Source organism: Squalius cephalus (genome assembly GCF_949319135.1).
Source record: "Squalius cephalus genome assembly, chromosome: 22".
Lineage (NCBI taxonomy): Eukaryota > Metazoa > Chordata > Actinopteri > Cypriniformes > Leuciscidae > Squalius > Squalius cephalus.
In genome coordinates, this window is record NC_137143.1 from 3,526,207 (window position 1) to 3,546,692 (window position 20,486).

Genomic DNA, 20,486 nt, shown 5'->3' on the forward strand with positions numbered 1-20,486 from the left:
TATAGGGGGAGACGTATAGACGGATACAGCAGAACCAGTGGAGGGGGGGGGGGGGGGGGGGGGGGGGCAGAGAGAGGGAAACTTAAGCTTTCTGGCCATGATTTTCCATCCCTAAAGGCATTCTGTGGTTTCTAAAAAAAGCCCTGTATATTTGAAGTATCGCGTCACGTGACCAGAGCTGTATTTATGAATCAAAGAGTATCGTGATGTTCTGAGGGAAAGACAGAGAGCGAGAGAAAAATAGAGACGGATACCGTACGCAAGACAACAACTGTTGTAAAGAAGACATGCATGGCAGAGAAAGTTTGATTGAAAGAGGGAGGGCAAGAATGCCAGAGAGCGAATGAGGAGGTAGAGTGAGTGAGTGAGAGGGGGGAGCGAAAGAGAAAAGGCAGAAAGCAACAGGCTCCTTTATTCACACAGAGAGACACATCTGACTTACACAAGTCAACTGAGCCGCTCTCGTTCGCTCAGTTCAACCCTTCACTCCAGACCTCCGTCAGGATCACCAGATCAGGTAAGCCTGATCTCCACAGCACTTCAACACAACACACCACAGTAAAACAAGTCTTAGAAGAGTTTTCTTTCGATTCCCAGCGTTTCCCCCCAGCGTACAGCTCATAAAAGCGAAAGAGACGGTGAATGAGAAAGACATGTTAGAGCAGGAATAAATGTGTGCAATTCCTGCTTACAGTTTGAGTGTGATAGTTTTGGCGAGTTTGAACTTAAGACAAGATTAGAGGTATTGGAAGACACAGCAAAAAAATGTCCTTTTCAATGACCGGTTTCATGAGTTTGCCTTTGGTTGTGAGTCTGTAATTTTTTGTCACTCAACTGGATGACAGAAACGGCTTCAACCTGATGCTAGGAAATGACAGACTACTGAAGTTCTCAGAATTTCACCAGTACACTAAACATGTTGCTAAAAGGGGTTCTCTGCCTTAAAGCATTTCAATTGAATGCAACAATTCAGGCGATCTGATGAAGGTATTATTTTAGGACAGGAATATCACGAAGAGGGTTGTGTTTTTTTATGCCACAGAGATTAACTCTTGTGTTTGAGGTGACTTGTTCACATGGAGTATCACTGAAGATCTGGTCAGAAAAGAAATCTGAAGACATGAAGATTTGTTATGAAACGATTGTGTTGGTATATCCTTATCAAAGCAAGCTCTGTTTCTCTTTTAATTTTGTCAAATGGTTGTTTAACCTTTACACACACTTACTATATCCACACAACAATAGGCTTCTGATGAACGCTGTGTTTCGATTTGACTGTAATGACGCAATATTCCTAATCATAGTCTCACATGCACAGACAGATTCGTGTGGGATTCTTCTGGGTGGCTGTTATAATTTAATATATGTATATATATATTTCTTTGCTTGATAGCCTTTTAAACAAGCCAATCAGAGTGATAACGGTTGTTATTTTTTGATAAATAGATGCACTGATATCACAGATGGGACCTTGTCAATAACGTTGTTGAAGGTTACGTAAACACCTTAAACTGGTAATTATCCAAATGCAATGGAAATATTAAAATCATCTGTTTTGAATATCGTAAGTGATAAAATGTTTGTGTTGGGATTGCTGTAGCTTCCTTACTGGAAATATGTCATGTGTTTGTACAGGGAGGTCAGGAAAGAGCTACTCTATAGCCGTTCATTCAGATGGAAAGATCAGAATTGAGATCGCTTTTAAATTTCAGTTTTGTCCTAGACAACAAAGAGATAAACGGAGGCCAAAGGAAATTTTGCTCCTGTGTGTCAGATGTTTTTAACAAATGTAATTTTGAAAAGAGACTTACAAAATGGCTCAAACTGTTCTCAGATTTGCCAAAATAACTCAAATTCTTCCAAGACCAATTTTTTTAACTCTGCTATTCACATACACAGCTAACGGGAGCGTTCTAAAGTTGAACAAACATTCTTCTAGCAACAAAACATTTGTTCAAAGTTCTGGTCTTTAGTAATAATTTAGCACGTACATCGTTCATGGAACGTTTTTACCTGAAACGCTCAGATGTTTGTCTAACGTTTTTTAAATGATACTACTTGTTTCAGAACATCCAGAGAACATTTAAAAGGAACAATCCCATTAATGTTTGTGCAAAATGCTAAAATGGAATGGATTTTTATTTATTTATTTTTATTATTTTTTCTTTTTTGAACATTCAGAGAACATTCAGAAATAATGTTTATAGAAATAACTTAATGGGAACGTTCTCAGAACATATTTTTGTTAGCAGGGTGCTCTCTCTTACTGTATAATACAATAATACATAATGATTCATAATTGCAATCTCCAGTAAGTCTCCCAAGTTTTCACATCTGAGCAGTGAAATCTTCCCCTAGGCTCTTGAAAATGAGGATGGCAATTATCCAATGGCAGTCAGGTTTTGCAGCCTCATTGGAGGTCCCACTTTTTATTCTTTAGTTCTTTAGAAAATCATCCATGTACTAGTGCTCTAAAGTTCCCAGAAAAAAACACTAATCTGAAGAAAAGGTGCTTTTAGGATACATTTTATTTTTAAGAGTGCGGACTAAGCAATGTCTTATCATGTACCAGCCACATATTTAATGATCTCCAAAAGCATGAAGTAGGTCTTCGTTCTTGTCACGGCCTGCTGCGATGTGCGCTGCTGTAACTTCTGGGTTTCATGGGTTTTTGTCAGCATTTATTTGGCTAACACACACTTTCAGAAGTTGTGCAGGGACTCTCCAGAAATGTATATATTTAGACCTGCCTAAAACCAACTTTTACTTAACAAAACTTTGGTCACCACAGTTGTATTTACATACATATAAAATCAGGTATGTGCATTCCTTGTGTTGCTGTGGTTTATATGCACACTGAAAAGATCCAAGTAAAATAGTGGAATATATCATCAAGAATTTACCATACTGTCCACAAAATGCCATAGTTACAAAAAAAAACGGTATTAACCACCAGTAGTTTACATGTACATTATGGTCAATTAGACAATTCATCCAGGCTTACACGCGTCATTACGACTACATTTTCTAAACAATATTATTTGACGATGTGATTTACATTAAAAGTCACGCCCTGAAACCTGAGACATGTTCATAAATAAACCCCATCAGTAATGCATCATGTTCGACAGTCCGCTGTAAGTGATAAACACACCTAGCTTGTAAACTGAACATTTCTTTTAAATTGTGTTTGTGAGGAACAATAACTAGCGCATAAGTGTGTGTGTGTTTCATAGATCATCTGTCAATCTGTCGGCGCAATGTCTTGAGCTCTGCTCGTCTCACCTGTCAGGCTGGCGTTGTTGGTCTAGCCTAGTTTTCTTAAACACATTGCAGTGTTTGTGTGTGATTGACAGAGAGAAAGAGAGAGAGAGAGAGAGAGAGAAAGCACTGTATTTAAATACTTTAACTGCACCTCCCTCAGTTTCTCATTGTTCTCAGCTTTTTGTGAATGATAGTTCCTTCAGGCAGAGAACGCTGTCTGTCTCTCGACTTCTCACTGTCTCTGCTTCTCCATCAACATATACTGTGAACACACATATAATTACCCTAACCTTACCATAAGCTCAAACCTAACCCAACACTCTTACAAATAAAGCTTCTTAATTGGCATTTATGCTTCCATGAAGAACCTTTAACATGCATGGAAACTTTTCAATGCACAAAAGTTTCTTAACAATGGAAAAGAGTTCTTCAGATTATTAAAATGTTCTTCACACTGAGAAATAAATACAAACTGTTCTCTGGAAGGTTCTTTGGGGAATAAAACAAAAGGTACTTTTATGGCATCATTTTGAAAACCCCCCCTTTTAAGAGTGTAGCCGAAGAAGAAAGCATTTCATCTTTTTAGAATAATAAATGAAAGTAAATTATGAAGATTTTTGTCTAACTTCTGGAGCCATTTTTCCCCACACAGCACATGATGTACATGTAGCACCTGATATAGGAAACTGAGCAGGTAATACAATAGTGAAGCTCACTGCAGCTGGCATAATTCATGGAGAGGACATTCATAATTCATGCAGAAGTTGTGTAGAAGTGTTCTCCATATGCGCTGGCAGGCTGTACGGGCCGGTGTTAATATGTTACGGCTGCCGCATCCGCATTGCATTTGGATTGATTATTTGTGAGAAAGATGGTGAGAAATAGAGAAAAGGAAACATACAACAGTTGGTGGAGATGCCAGAAAGAACAAAGAAAGTGACTCGAACCATTCGGAATTTTAAAAACTGTTTACATCCGGCTTATTAGAGAAATATGTTGGGTTAAGACATAACAGATGACATACTTATGAGTTAAAAACTGTCCAGACATTCTTGTTTATTATAAGCAGAATTAAGTATTTCTATAAAAATATGTATTGTATGGGTTATATTAGTGCTGTCAAATCGATTAATCGCGATTAATCACATATAAGAAAAGTTTGTAAGTATATAATATGTGTATGTATGTATGTATATATATATAAATGTGTGTATACTGTATGTGTGTGTACTGTATATGTATATATACAAACTTTTAGATGTGATAAATCACGATTAATCGATTTGACAGCACTAGTTTATATGACATATTTATAAGTTACAATTTTAACATACATTTAATGATTATTAAAAACTATTCTCATGAGTGAAAATCTGAGCAGTTCTGTTTTGTTTTTCTATAAAGAAGTTAAACCTTTTTAAGAAAAGAGCATGCGTTTAATACGTCTAACTCAAACACAATCCACACAGTAGTAAACAAAGATGTAATTTAGCCAACTATGTGTTGAGTGTGTGTGAGTACCTGGCCACAATCTCAATTAGACGTGACCTCTGACCCACACTCGTTGCCTCAGGCACTAAAAGGTGACTACAGCCGTGACCTTTCCACTTCTTGGGTCAACCAACAGAATCTGCTCAATATAACGGCACCATTGTCTGGTTCATATTCAAAGCAGTTGTCATCTGTGTCAGCACTTATATAATACCAACAATTTAACTCTTTATAAATGCAAATAGATCATTCAAAGCCCTGGTTTTGGAATTAAGCCTCTAGAAAATTCTGATCTAAAGTGAGAAATTTGATTTGAATAGAAAATAGTCTAAGAACATGAAAACGTTGTTTTTTTTATGTTCTCCCACCATTCAAAATTGCCATTGCAAATGTATTATATAGGAAACATCCCATTTTATTATTCATCAAATGTTATGGGATTGTTACTTTTGAATGTTGTCTGAAAGTTCCGAAACAAGTCGTAACATTTAAAAACTGTTAGACTAACATTCAACTAAAACATTTAAGAAAAAAGTCCCATGAATGATGTATGAATACCATGTTTTTAGAACATTATTAAAGACCAGATAATTCTATTAGTTCTATTAATGTTACTGTAAAAACTTTGAGAGAACGTTAGCTAAAGTTCGGCGAACGTTCCCTGTTGGCTGGGCAGTCGATGCTGCAGTGTCAGACATACTTTTTATGTAAGAACTCAAATGCAGATGTGAAGTAAGTACTAGGGATGCACCGATATGAAAATCTTGGCCGATACCGATAACCGATAATTTGTTATATTTGAAAGCCGATAACTGATATATTGGCCTATAAATCCAAATTTTTATATAATTTTTGAGAGTCTGATTTCAAAAACAAGTCTCACCATTAAAATCGCTGTACCAAGCACACAATTATAATATTCTCATTATGACAGACTTGTTTGTGCATGTTGCATTTTACTGTATTTTCCTTTTTTAAAGTGATTCCAATCATATTTCAAGCAATTCAAAACCATCACGGCAAACAGCTCGCATCTGAAGTGTCTCAGCTGAAGGAAATAATCCATTATTTATCGGCTTTAATATATCAGCCAGATTTTCTTATTGGGCCGATAACGATAACATTAAAAATGAACATATGTCGGCTGATACCGATATGGTGGCCGATATATCGTGCATCCAAGTACTCAAAGGGGACAATATAGTTATTTACAAATGACTGTGTTATTAAATAGCTAACTATATTAACATGTTGATGGCTTAAAAAGAGATACTTTGATGATTGTTTAAGCTTTTTGAAAATACAATGAAAGTAAATGGGGTCCAAAACAGCCCCATTCATTTAGAACTCTATGACTTGAAATTGAATTGAAAAGAATGTGGGTGAAAAATAGTAAATGATGACAGAATTTTTTGCTCAGAATTTTTGGGTGAACTATGTTGTGGTTTACCCTGTTCGCTGTTCCAGGACATATAATTAGAGCTCTGTACTAGTGTCTACTAACTGTATACAATATTGAGGCCATTAAGAATATTTACGCATATTCTGACCACTTTTTTACAACGCAGCCAATGACATAATGACGTTCATAAATTTAAGTTATTGTGCACCAACAGTGACCAAACGCATAAAAATATTTTAGAGGGAGGAAAGTCTTGTGCTCCAATTTATTAGAGGATGGAAATTTAAGCCATTACCTGCATCTGTACGTTTCTGCTTTAAGTTTGAAGAGGCGAGTGTAAAATTTAAAGCCTCAAAGAGTACACATGCTGTGAATAGAGTATAAAAACATTCATGAGCCGGCTCACACCTGCATGCACTGGCATTTAAAAATTCCGCTTTTATGAAATATGTGACTCAGAGTCTCAGTTTTGACACATGCACGCTTGTGTACAATAATGGCCATCTGTATTTGGTGAGCCCATGTGAAAATCCCTGTCTTGCATATGTGTGTTAATATGTCTGTGTTTTAATGCACCACATCCTTTGGTTTGAAGTTCACAACCTCCCTCAAGGCACCTTGATTTATGGCTCATATTTCAGCAACGTAATTATTCCCTCTTAGTCCATGTTTTTCCAGACATGTTTTGCCTTAGTGGCTGTTCATGGTTTCTTTGGGGAACTGCAGGGCTCTGGTTGAGGTGCCAAACTCCATTCATTAGCACACATCAAAGACACGCCGTCTCCAACCTGGAGCAATGTCAGCGTGTGTCACACATGGCCATGACCAGCTGAGGTGGACCTTTGTAAAACCCACGTTCGAAGTGACATAAAGACCTTGTTTAATGTGAACGAATCATTTCATTTTGAAGTGTTGTACCCAAGAAGCACTGCTCAAATCCAAAGAGAGCAGTTCATAAATATAGTAAATTTTTTCATGTGTTCATTTACTGAGAAGTTTGCTTTGATGAATTCTCACATTCTGTGCCAGGGTATTACATACAGTGTGTTATAATGTAATATTCCACAGAAGTTCAAATTAACACATGCAGTTTATGTGTCTAAGGCAATTGCGTATTTTGTTGGCAAGTAAAGCTAATAAAATGTTATCCTAACTCTTTTATTATGCACTAGACGTGGCTGGCCGAATCCAAAATGCCATTTTTTTTTTACAGCTAATTGGATGTTCCTACACAAAGTCATAAATTAAGGTGATTCTATGAGGACTTCAGAGCAATTAACAGTCTGTAAAATTGGCTATGTGTTGTGTGGCTTTTGGTTTGCATTTACAGAGTGCATCACTGTTTAAAAAAAAACATTTAAACCTCATTCGGCTCAAGAAATTGTTTAGTAGACCTTGGCGTGTGTAATTTCTGTGCCTCTATAGCATCACAAAATGCAAAAATAATTACTTTCACACAAGTTTTTCCAGCACTGCCAATTGAATGTCTTCAATTGGTCGGACAAACAGAATCTCCTACCTACAATTCACGCCATGAGCCAGTTTTGCTGTATTGGGCTGTATGCTCAAAAAACAGACCAATTTTGATATAACTGTAATATCTTTACAGTTTTTTTAAGATGGCACCCTACAAATGCACCCATGCGTTCATATTTACATTAGGCTGTTGATCAAAGAAAATTTGTTAACTACCAGACACTTATTTTCAGCAGATATTTTTATATTACATTTGTTGTATAAAAATCATTATATAAAAATGTTACCAAACAGTTTGGTATATTCACAAAATTATGTTTCATGGGGTGTGATACTTTATACTTTGAATCCAAAGCACAATTCAGATTTTAGGTAAGGAGGGATTATCTATTTAGACACGCACACACACACACACTTACAATTGGTCATTGAGCAAACACTTTTATCCAAAGTGGTTTACAGATGCAATTCTCATGCCAACAATATTTGCTTTTTCTAATATTTTTTGCAATATCCAAGTTTCAGGAATAGTAGTACACAAGGTAGAAAGAAGAGTAGTAATTGTCTTGTTTATTTTAGCTTATTATTTGGTTTTTGATGAGGAGAGGTGGACTCATGCCACCTGCCCATGTTGGCATCTACCTGTTTTGGCGAAATTCTATCATAGTGATATTAAAGGGATGGTTCGGAGTAAAATCCCTTTAATTTGTACCCCAAAAATAGTAAAAATGTATTTGAAATGGATTCTACCAATGCTGCTAACAACCTTGAATTCGCACCACTGTTGCGCCGTTATACGGAAAATGACAGACTTTCAGTAACAGTTTTGTCAGAAGGAGGTCTCAATGATTCATGTTTCAGTCAGTGTACCTGCGGTCTCTAGTAGGTCTTGATGCTTGGCTGTGTTGTTCATCTGTGTAACGTGGGTGATCATGTGAGCTTCAGTGTCTGCACTCCCATTGGTAGTTCATGTATTGAGTTGAATGAAATTAACTTTGTGATATTGCCGACTGTCTCAGCTCCTCATGTTGCTATGTCAAACTCTCATTGGACATGAATGACTTTGTGTTTCTGCAAACTGCTGTCGATGTGAATGCCATAGTGACCCTTGCGTTTCATATAAAGAGGGGAACAGGTTGATGAGATGATACATTTGGTAACAGTAACAGTACACCCTTCAAAATAAAGGTTCTATAAGGGGATTTTCACAGTGATGCAACTGAAGAACTATTCTGGAACCTTTCAGTGAACAGATCGTAAAATATGGAAGTAAAATAATGGCAAATGTCTCTGAAACAAAAAAGCCTGTTGAATTGCACTACTTTTGCATAAAACCATGCTTGCATTTTAATGCATTGTATTTTTAGGGCTTGCATTTTTATGGGCTGAAATTCAGCATGGTTGAATATTTAAGCTGTGAATATTTCAATTCAAAACATTTCAAACACACTTTCATTATTAAAAATTCAATAATCCATATTCACCTTTCATATTTCACATTCAAATTCAGATTCATATTCAAACTAGACAACGATATACTTAAAACGGAGAAGTTTTTCCTTTGAGTTTTCCACGAACAGACGACACCATTATCAAAACGTTCCCCATTCACACGGATCCGCATAAACGACCAAAATCGCTATATTCTGCTGCCAGGCCATTAGATGGCGATGAAACACTATAGAATAAACACGTACTGCGCATATGCATGACGTCATAGTCTCCAGAAATTCGCGTTTCCCTTTCGAGAGCGGTCACTTCGTATTGCGTAGCTAATACACAGTGGGGAAACTCCTTTCCTCGAGAAAAATTTAAGCAGCTGTACGCCGAGCACAGCAGAGCGTCTAGCTCGCCCATTGGCTGTGCTGCAGCAACTGCACACACTATGGCGAAGCGCCTCTGACGCGCGAACCAATCAGGCGACTGCACGCCCTATATTTCACCATGATATCAGATTTGATCTCCTTCAGCGACACTTCACGTCTCTGTCTCCTCTGAAGCCTTCACCATGGAAACAAGCAGTCTTTGGCACCCTCACCCCGACTTGTGGGCCCTCCATGTGTGGGCCCTCAATGGGTATCCGGGGACCTCCCTGAGAAGGTCTTGAATACTATCACTGAGGCTAGAGTTCCGTCTATTAGACGCCTCTATGCCCTAAAGTGGTCAGTGTTCACCGGCTGGTGCACAGCTAGGGACTTCGAACCACAGTCATGCGAAGTATCAGTGGTACTCTCCTTCCTACAAGAGCTGTTGGATGCGGGTCACTCCCCATCCACGCTCAAAGTGTACATGGCAGCCATAGCAGCCTATCATGCTCCTGTAGCTGGCCAATCACTGGGGAGAAATGACCTCGTCGTTCCTTTTCTCAAAGGAGCCAGGAGGATGAAACCCCCCAGGCCCACTTCTATACCGGCTTGGGGCCTCTCCACGGTCCTTGGGGCCCTGAAGTGTCCCCCGTTTGAGCCACTGTTGCCGGCTGATCTTGAGCCACTTTCACTGAAAACTACTCTCCTACTGGCTCTGGCATCAGTTAAGCGAGTGGGAGATCTGCAGGCGCTCTCCATGAGCCCTTCCTGCTTGGAGTTTGGGGTTGATGACTCCAGAGTCACACTCAAGCCAAGGCATGGAGATGTACCTAAAGTGCTCTCAACTCCGTTCAGAGCAAAGGTTATTACATTATCAGCTCTTCCACCCTCGGAGAACGATGGGGAGGCTAATCAGCTCTAGATATTTACCTGTAGCGTTCTGGACCATTTAGGCAGTCAGAGCAGCTCTTTGTTTGCTTCGGTGGCCGCACCAAAGGGTCTCTGGTCACAAAGCAGAGACTATCTAGATCAGGGGTGTCAAACTCAGTTCCTGGAGGGCCACAGCCCTGCAGAGTTTAGCTTCAACCCTAATTAAACACACCTGATCAGGTAATCAAGTCCTTCAGGCTTATTTGAAAACTGCAGGTGTGTGTGTGTTGAAGCAGGGTTGGAACAAAACTGTGTAGGGCTGTGGCCCTCCAGGAACTGAGTTTGCCACCTGTGATCTAGATGGATAGTGGACGCCATCTCTCTAGCATACGCCTCGGTGGGTCAGGTTTGACCCCATAGGCGCTAGAGCCCACTCTACAAGAGGCATGGCCTCTTCGTGGGCCTGGTCTACTGGTGTACCAATTCAAGACATATGTGCGGCGGCCGGCTGGTCCTCGCCGTCCACATTTGTGAGATTTTATAACATGGAGGTTCCTTGTCTGCAGGCTCGAGTCTGATAATTAGACCCGACGGTGTCCGGTATTATCAGTCTAACATATTACTGTCCATAAGCACAATTGTCCTGGGACTCATGTTATAGAGCTAGCCTGGTTCAGGTGCTCCAGCCCCCTTATTCATGAAACCCAACTCAGGTCCGGTTACTGTCACTTATGTTGGGGTTTTTATTATGGCTTGTTTCTGTGAGCTTCGGGGTGCTTCCCTAGGCTCCAGTGTATTCAGCCAGTTGCTAATAGTGTGGTGTGTTACATTGCGTCCCCACTGCGTATTAGCTACGCAATACGAAGTGACCATTCTCGAAAGGGAACGTACTCGGTTACTAACGTAACCTCGGTTCCCTGAGAGTAGGGAACGAGTATTGCGTAGCCTGCCGCACTATTGCAATCTGTCAAGAGTTTGTCGTTTCAGTCGATTTAAACCTGATATCATGGCGAAATATGGGCTTTTTATAGTCATAAGCCCCGCCCATTCTGGCAGGCTCTGACGTGCTCTGGCGCGCAGTCGCCTGATTGGTTTGCGCGTCAGAGGCACTTCGCCATAGGGTGTGCAGTTGCTGCAGCACAGCCAATGGGCGAGCTAGACGCTCTGCTGTGCTCGCTGTGCAGCTGCATTGCGTTTTAAATATAGGCTTCAATATTTCTCGAGGAAAGGAGTTTCCCCACTGCGTATTAGATATGCAATACCCATTCCCTACTCTCAGGGAACCGAGGTTACATTAGTAACCGAGTACGTTTTGTTGTTTACACGGAGACCGTTGTCAAAAACTTGCACTTTTTCAAAAGTTTGCGGTTTCAGGCACCCAAAATGCTGTTGTTGTGTAAATGAACGGCCAAAACGCATGAAAAGTTTTACGTTTTTAGTTGAAAACGGTGTTGTGTTAACAGCCCCTTAATCTAGATCACACAACTTTATGGTGCTGCAAAGGACATTTGAAGTACCGTTATTTTTTTAAAACCAAGGCAGATTTTCCTAACATAAATAAGTAAGTAGCATTAATTGATGAATTGCAGGAAATGTTTTCAGTTTTGTCCTTTAGAATAGATCATGGATCGATCCATGTGTTACCCACGCAAGATAAATATTTCCATCATATTACCTCTGTTGACGCTGGTAAACCACGAGACCAGGCGCTCGTCCATGAAGGCACATTGAGACAGGACACACACAGGCTCTTCTGTTGACAGTGTAAAGGTGTGCACCCTACCGAGGGCCACAGGAGACACAGACCCACAGTCCATCTGGAGGCTTAGATGAAAAGAACACAGAAACTAGAAGCTGAGCATAATAGACCTTAATAGCTAATAAGTGTAGCCTATGTGTGTGGAAAATGTCTTAACCAGCATTTTTTTTTTAAAGTTGCCAGCCACCGCCAGCATTTGGGATTATTTTCACAAGAATTTCATGACCCCCAGGATATTTTGTTGTATGAATATCTGAGCAATATATCAAAAGAAAGAACAGAGCCTCCAGTTTTAAACAAAAAACTTGCTTTATTCTAACTTCATGCATTCTTTTTTATATAAACTGCCTAATTGATTTTATGTATCTTATGCCTAATTTTATGTATGTCTATTTATGCAACTGCCTACTTGAATGTGGGCCTACTCGATTTGAGCAAAAAGCAGTGAAAAACGTGTTTTTGGCAAAGACTATTGGTGCGTCGCAATTCGTATACTATCTGTCCTAAATAGTATTCGAAAATAGAATTAGCACATCCCAAATCTTAGTGTGTTCGAAATGAGTGTTTCAAAGATACCCGGATGGTCTACTATTTCCGAAAAATCTTCGGTCAGAATCCAAAGTGCAGATCGATGCGCACTCTAACGGCTAATATTGCCCACAAACCATCGCGCGTTGGACGAGGATTTGGTTAGAACTACAAACACGAGTGAAAAGTGTTAAAAAACTACAGACATGGAGGTCCGGCAGTTATGTAGAGAGGTTTAGATAAAGGGGTTTGAGTGATTAATTATCAGTATCTAACCTGACGAAAATATATTTATTCAATGTTGTCTACATTATATTGCTTCTGCAGCAGCATTGTGAACTTTTGTAAAGATACGTTTAGCCACTTTTTAAATGCATCATTATATTCAAATTGCAAACACATGAGGAGTCTCCTCATGAAAGACCCACGACTGGCAGATAAACGTGCAACTACATTTCTCTCCGAAATGGTAGGAAATGAAATTAGATTGAATGGAGGATTTTAACTGTGACAAGATGATTGACAGGGCAGTTTACAGTGACAGGATGCACGCGACAGATCCGTCCCTTAAGATGACGGAGTAGTATGTCCCAAAGCTTGCCTACTCTTTTGCTACACACTCAAATATGTACTTTTTCATCTCAAAAAGAGTACATACTTTTAGGGCGTAGTATAAGTAGGCGAACTGGGATGCAGCCTATGTGCAGTTCAGATTCAGAACGATGAAGTAGATCGAGTCCTTTAACACTCCTGTAGCTTGTCCTGGGTCGACATTTCATTTATTAGGCAGTTTTTGATTTATATGCTGTTTAATGCTGATGATTGTGTTATTTTACATATCAATCTGCTTACAAATGCTATTTCTTGTTTCTGCTTCTTCTTCGCCTGTGTTTTGATATTTCCGTCAATCGTTGTTTCATAAATTATGGAAATTTCCATTGATGGCGGGGAAAGAGTTAATAAAGGGGCTAAAAATATTTTGTAAAAAATATATATCCAGTCATGAAACTGTAGATTGCACAGACTGACAGGTCTTACACGTAATCACATCATTAGCGCATGGCACACGCTGATTGGCCTCTGCTGATCCTGCAGCCAATATGATTGCTTGCTCAACATTTAAAGCAGCACTCAGTAGCTTCGGGATTTCTTCGCTGTATTCTCGCTTTTTGCTCGCAGGTTTCTCTCTAGAGCTCCCCCCACAGCTTCGGAATAGATATTTGACAACACTGTTGTAAAAACTCGTTGGTGATTCTCAGACACCAGAGGCTATAGATCAACGACATCAAAGCAGATGGGACATTCTTTAAAACGTCTTCTTCATTCGGGTTCGGACAGCGTGAGGGAGCGCAATAATGACAGCATTTTAGCAGATTTCTTTTGGCCGTAAAGCAATTGTTTACATCGCGAGACCTGATATCACGCGAGACTTCCTGACGCGGCAGCCGGCGGCCCGCCGGCTCAAAGTTGCAAGTGCGTATTTTCCGCTCACGGGCACCAGGGGGGTGCGAAACGACCACCATTCAACCCGAAATAAGTAATATAACCATTCCAATGACTCCGAAGCTGTTCAGTTAAGGTAAAAAAAGTTACTTAGTTCACCTTTAAAGAGTCTGTATAATTCTTTGCTGTAAGCTAGTCCTGTTATGCGCCATCAGAGTTAATCTGAACCCCTCCACCTCCCCCAGCTCCACCTGCCTAGACCTGCTATGGTTTTTATGTATGTATATTTATGCAGCCGCAGCGTAGCAAATCTACTCCACCAACACCATATACATGAACATTGGCATATTCAATAACATGCTAAAACTATTCAGAGAGTTGTCATGATTGAAATGGGTTTAGGATTGGCTACTGTTATGATATAACAATACAATTATATACATTTACATTAATTCATTTTGCAGACACTTTTATCCAAAGCGACTTACAAATGAGTAATACACCAAGCAGTCATTTTATGATTATTGTTGTCAGCAGGATGCAGAAGTGAGCTTTCAGAGTTTTCAGCTGTTTTGTCAGGTATTCGGCTGTCCGGATAGGGTTAGGATTAACAAAAGTCTTTCCGTAATATAAAAACAAACATGTGTATACATACAATTGCATAATAGATTAAATAATGTCTTGTTAAAAAATGCTACCCAGGTTTTTATAAGGGTTAGTTTTAGAGGTTGTGTTTGGCTACGGTATAACAGATGTGATGTATGGTAGTCTGTGTGTAAATACTGGGTTCATTCTGCTGACGAGTCATTAACCCGTATAGGCAGTTCTCCTGCATTGCTGCTCATTATTTTAACATTTTACTGCTGGAAATGAAACCTTTGCATTTTATATGCTGCAGAGGCTCATTCACCACACACACACACACACACACACACACACACACACACACACACACACACACACACACACACACACACACTCTCTCTCTCTCTCTCTCTCTCTCTCTCACACACACTCACACGCGCACGTACACACACTCACACACACTATGCCCAATGTGTATCTAATTAATGAGCAAGTACTGCACAAGAGAGGAATGTTTCATTCCTGCCTTTGCTTTTTCCACTTTTGTTTACTCTTTCATTCTCATTTTCATCACTTTTTTGTCCTTAATTGTGAATTTGTTTGATTTTATAGTTTTCCACACAATGCTCTCCCCCCAACTTCTTTCTTTCTTTCTTTCTTTCTTTCTTTCTTTCTTTCTTTCTTTCTTTCTTTCTTTCTTTCTTTCTTTCTTTCTTTCTTTCTTTCTTTCTTTCTTTCTTTCTTTCTTTCTTTCTCCAACCTTGAATTTTTTTCACTCTTTTTGAAAACACATCCTCATTGTTTTCTTTCTTTCGTCCACTTCTGTTTTTTTTAATGATTGTTCTTCTCATGGCTTTGTTGAAAACATCTTGAAGACTGTCATCTCGAATGAGATGAAGAAACCGCTGAAGACGAAAACATGTCAAACGGGGATTTTCAGAGGACGGCGAGTCAAACAGGGAGCGATAGGGGAAGATTTAAGGAATTCAGTTTGGGGGAATTTGTGCCTTTAATAGATAATAAACAGGTCGTATATGCCACTCAGTAGAGCACATGAGACGGTGAGGTGTATTTCTCTCTCTCTCTCTCTCTCTGTGTGTGTGTGTGTGTGTGTGTGATCAGAGCAGGACTGAAACATGGCCATTCTGCTCAGGCCTCACATGTGGAACAGTTTACTGAAGCTCTGCTCCAAAATGAACAGAAAGCAACAGACGGCAATTAAAAGAGAGGCAGACACAAAGAGAGGGAGAAAGACTGAGAGAGAACAGTCGACTCACAAGTAGATTGAACTTGTGTCTTAGTTTAAATCGAAAAATGCTACCAGGTAATGTACCTTTAAAGTAAAAACAATATGGAAACTCCAAACTGAAAGCATTGTATGCAAAACAGCCGACTGTAAACGTGATTCTTTAAACATGCAATGCATTACAGTCATGTATGTGGGTTTATGAACATTTGTGTTTGTAATCTGTATGAGGATATGGAAAGTCAGCTTGCCATTTATGGTTTGTTCTCTGTAAGTTTCCATCAGTGGTGATGGAGGCAGAAGGAGGGGTTTGTGCCCTCCACCCTGGGCATGTGGCAGTCGAACAGAGGCAGCTTTATTGAGCTGTGTCTCTGATTTAAATCATATGGCATCGCCTGGAATCACTTCATGGCTTGGAGGCCGTTCAGATGAATGCCCCAACAAGAGACTCGCTCTGTTTCTCCCCCTCATTTCATCTGTTTGTTGGCTTTCGATTTCTTTCACAGTGTTTCTCACTAAAACCAAATGGCGTCATGTCTGTTTGATTATGCTGTTTCGTCTTTATATCTCTTCAAGGTCAAATTTCTCATCTGTTAAAATCAGTCGTTCAAAATCCAAAGCAATACTTACTTTTATAATGGATGGATGCACTTTTTTGGGCTTCAAAAATCTCAGGTACCATTCACTCCCATGATAAAGCTTGGAAGAGCTAGGATATTAGTTAATGTAACTCTGATTATCTTTTGCTCAAAGAAGAAAGTAATTTACACCTAGGATGGCTTGAGGGAGTAATTAATGGGATAATTTTCATTTTTGGGTGAACTAACCCTTCAAGTAATAAAACTCAGTGGTTTCTTTCCCTTATTAAAAGCATATTAATTTATGTCATGTGTCAGAAGTGATCTGTCGTAACTGGTTTAGGAGCTTCAAATGAGCCATGCACTGCGTCTGAAATCGCATACAATAATACTTCATTAGGTTTGAAACTTACTTTAGGAGCATTTTAAAAAGTATGTATTAAGTATAAATGTGTGCAGAATGACATCCCGACGTACTACATTCACCATGTTGTCACTGTCATGTGACTCAGGGCCGGACTGGGACACAATTTCAGGCCGGGAAATCCTACACCTATCCAGGCCATCCTATGCACCCAAATAAATTTTAGAAACATGGACAACCCTATTTTTTCCTAAATTGCATTTATTGGTCTAAATCCTTAGGTTGGGGCCGTGTAAAATAATTAAAGGCTTTCTCTTGAACGGTATCCTCACTTCCCTTTTCCTTCTCTTCATTTTCTCTAATATCTCTCTGTCTCTCCCTTCCACCAGTATCATCAGCCTCATACACTAAGTAAAGTGGAGGACTGTTATATATGTATGTATGTAAAGTGTGCGTATTTTTCTTGTACCTGTCACTTCTTCACCTGTCACTTGTTCTGGCCTCATGATACAAACAGAACTGTCTCCACCTTGGTGTAAAACAACCACCTTATTGTAATTTGTTTGCCCAGAATCTACATTTATTTTAGTAAAAAATCAAAGTATTATATTTATGACAAAATGTTGTTGTTTTTATCTTAAAATTTCTTAAATATCCAACATTTAGCAACACTATATTTCATACAATATGTTTCATACAAAAAGTTTTAAACCTCACAAATGGGCAGACATAATTTTCTAAATTGTCTAATAAAATGTTATTGCATTATTTTTTGTTGATGTGTGCACTATCACTCCTATCACTCCTGTCTCCCTGCTCCCAGTACCATATAAATGTTAATATTTGTCTGCTAAATTACTAATGTAACTTTACACTAAATAATATTAATCTCCTTTAGCATACAGTATTTTGAGTGACGATAGTAATAGGGGCGCTATTACATTTGCTAGCATTTCAATACTAAGAATACTAAGTTAACGAAGAAAAAAGTACAGTATTTACAGATGAAACTGACCTGCACTTGAAGCCTTGAACAGGTCATTCATTTTGCAACATTTTGATGCTTGCTCGGGTGCTTTCTTTTTCGTTGTCCTTTCCCTCTCTGCTCCACTTGGCTGTTTTCTCTCCATCACCGGGTGATGCTCGCATTTTCTGTTTAATCGTTTAGCTGAGGCTTACAGTCGAATCGTAGCCTTGCCAGTCAAGACTAACAGATTCATGATTTTATTTTATAATAATAATTTTATTGAATGACAAATTCGAAAAGGATCACTGGTAAATGTAGTAGTCAAATTAGTCGCCAGGCCACCGGGAATTCTCCCGGTGCTCCCGATGGCCAGTCCGGGCCTGATATGACTTACTGTGTCAGTTGCGTCGTGTCACTGTCATTCATAAATCCTCTCCTGTGGCCTCATGGGATAGTAAAGTGTCCATCAGTTGCACACTTCAGAATCTCAGCAGAACTTGTGTCATTTAATTTAATTTCTCTACTCTTTTATCATCTAAATGACCATTTTTTTAAAATAAAAAGTCTTTGATCAGGCAGTCGGATTTTTTTTCTTTTTCTTTTCTTATCCAGATCAAATCCATTTCGTTGTTTACAGTTTAAACAGCATAAAACCACATGAAATATGGCTTTTAAAAACCCCACTCCAAACCACATTCATATGTGGTCTGAAATCAGATTGCAATTTCAGATTCTTGGAAAAAAAAAATGTTTTCTTCTTCCGCCATTCAGTTCGCAACATCCTGCACAATGCGCAGTAAAGAGTGAGCAAAAAATGTGTGAGTTTAGGAACAGTTGTAGATGGCATATTTTATGGCCAAATTTCTATTTTTCCAGAAAACAGGCATTTTGAACTCTGCACCGCCATCCACAAACCACTGTCGGATATAGACAGTTCAGAATCTGCATTATTCTGCTTTATATGTCAATAATGTCCAGTATTGTATAAGTCTTATGTTTGACGTTTGACCCTCAGGAATTTTATGAGGAGGCATTTGTGCTGAACTGTTGTAAATAGTGCATAGTGGTCAATTTACTAGATCATGCTGACAAAAAAATATGTGAACTGAAATGGGTCAGAGGTAATTAACAATGTGTTAAACTATATTTTCCCCCTTGTGTTTTTTTTCCAGGCACCTGTTGGATTGTACATCAATTTTGGATCACTTGCTGAGCTCATCTTCCCTCAAACCAGTGCTACGCAAACCAACAAAAGTGTATAATGGATTTACGGTTAGCGCATAGAGTTTAGTAAAATAATTCCTTTAATAAAAAGTGCCTGAGTGAAGAAGTGAGATAGTGGTAAGAGACAGATAATTCACCATCTCAACGATAGCACCATCTTTGGACGCTGGAGGAGCGCCATCATCAAAATGGCAACCAATAGGGAGAGGCCTGTGAGTCACATGACAGGGTTCTACCCCTTTGCCTTCAGCTCAATGCGAAACCACTCCCCTTTTGATCTCCTGGCCAATGGCAGCCTCTTTGGACGATTTGGGGCGGACCTTCCCAAAGAGATGGCAGCTCTGTGTAAGTAGCTTTCAGAATAACCCCATCTTATGAATAACTACACACACTGAAACTAATAGCTTGTGTCTGCAGTAGCACAGAAAATCTATTTCTTCTTTTCCTATGTTGCTGATATTGTTTTCATATGTCTTCAGTGTCACATGATCCTTCAGAAATCATTCTAATATTCTGATTTGCTGCTTAAAATCAATACATTTTCACTGTTGACAACCATTTTTGCTGCTTAACATTTTGAAAACTGAATTCTTTGATGAAAATATTGTTCAAAAGAATATAATTTTTTTAAATAGAAATATTTTCTAACAGTATAAATGTCTTTTTTTAGGGTTAGGTATTAGTTATATAAAATCATTAATTTCTTTAGTTTTTTAATTGAACTTTTTGATGGTAGTCTATCACAGTTTCTACAAAAATATTAAGCAGTAAAAACTATATATATTATATAATTATAATAAATAAATCTTGAGCAGCAAATCCTCATATTAGAATGATTTCTGAAGGATCATGTGACACTGAAGACTGGAGTAATGATGCTGAAAATGTTATAATATATTCACATAGAAAACTGTTATTTTAATATTTAAAAAAGTATTTTTTTTAAAAAGTATTCATATTTAATATTTTTATATTTAATATTTAATGTAATAGTATTTCAGAGTGTTGCTGTTTTTACTATATTTTTTATTAAATAAATGCAGCCTTGGTGAGCAGAAGAGACTTTTTTCAAAAACATAAAAAAAATCTTAATCATTCCAAACTTTTGACTTATATAAATATGGTTTTGGTATAAGGAACAGTACAATATATGAGGCTAATATATAAAATTCTTCCAGTAAAGTGTGATTTGAATTTGTGCAGTTTGCTTGTGTGATTCAGGGTTTGTTCTTGATGTTGGTCGTGTTCAGACACGCACATCTGCTGAATCAAGCAGACCACATGTCAGTCACCACCTCCTGGAATAATCCAGCTGAAACACACACACACACACACACACACACACACACACACACACACACACACACACACACGCACACACACACATGCACATGTGCACACACACACACACGCACGGACACACACACACACGCACACACACACACACACACACACACACACACAAACACAGGCAAATTCAAATC

The 20,486-nt window shown here is 38.8% G+C and overlaps 1 protein-coding gene across 1 annotated transcript in view; it reads left to right on the plus strand.

Moving 5' to 3' along the window:
- Nucleotides 1–358: 358 nt before the first annotated feature.
- The window catches only part of rargb (retinoic acid receptor, gamma b), a 59,099-nt gene continuing 38,971 nt past the window's right edge, over nucleotides 359–20,486 (plus strand). Inside the window, exons 1-2 of the mRNA XM_079857295.1 lie at nucleotides 359–517; nucleotides 18,951–19,347. Of these exons, the coding sequence (XP_079713421.1) occupies nucleotides 19,191–19,347 (157 nt within the window). The 5' untranslated portion in view covers nucleotides 359–517; nucleotides 18,951–19,190. The remainder of the gene's footprint in view (nucleotides 518–18,950; nucleotides 19,348–20,486) is intronic.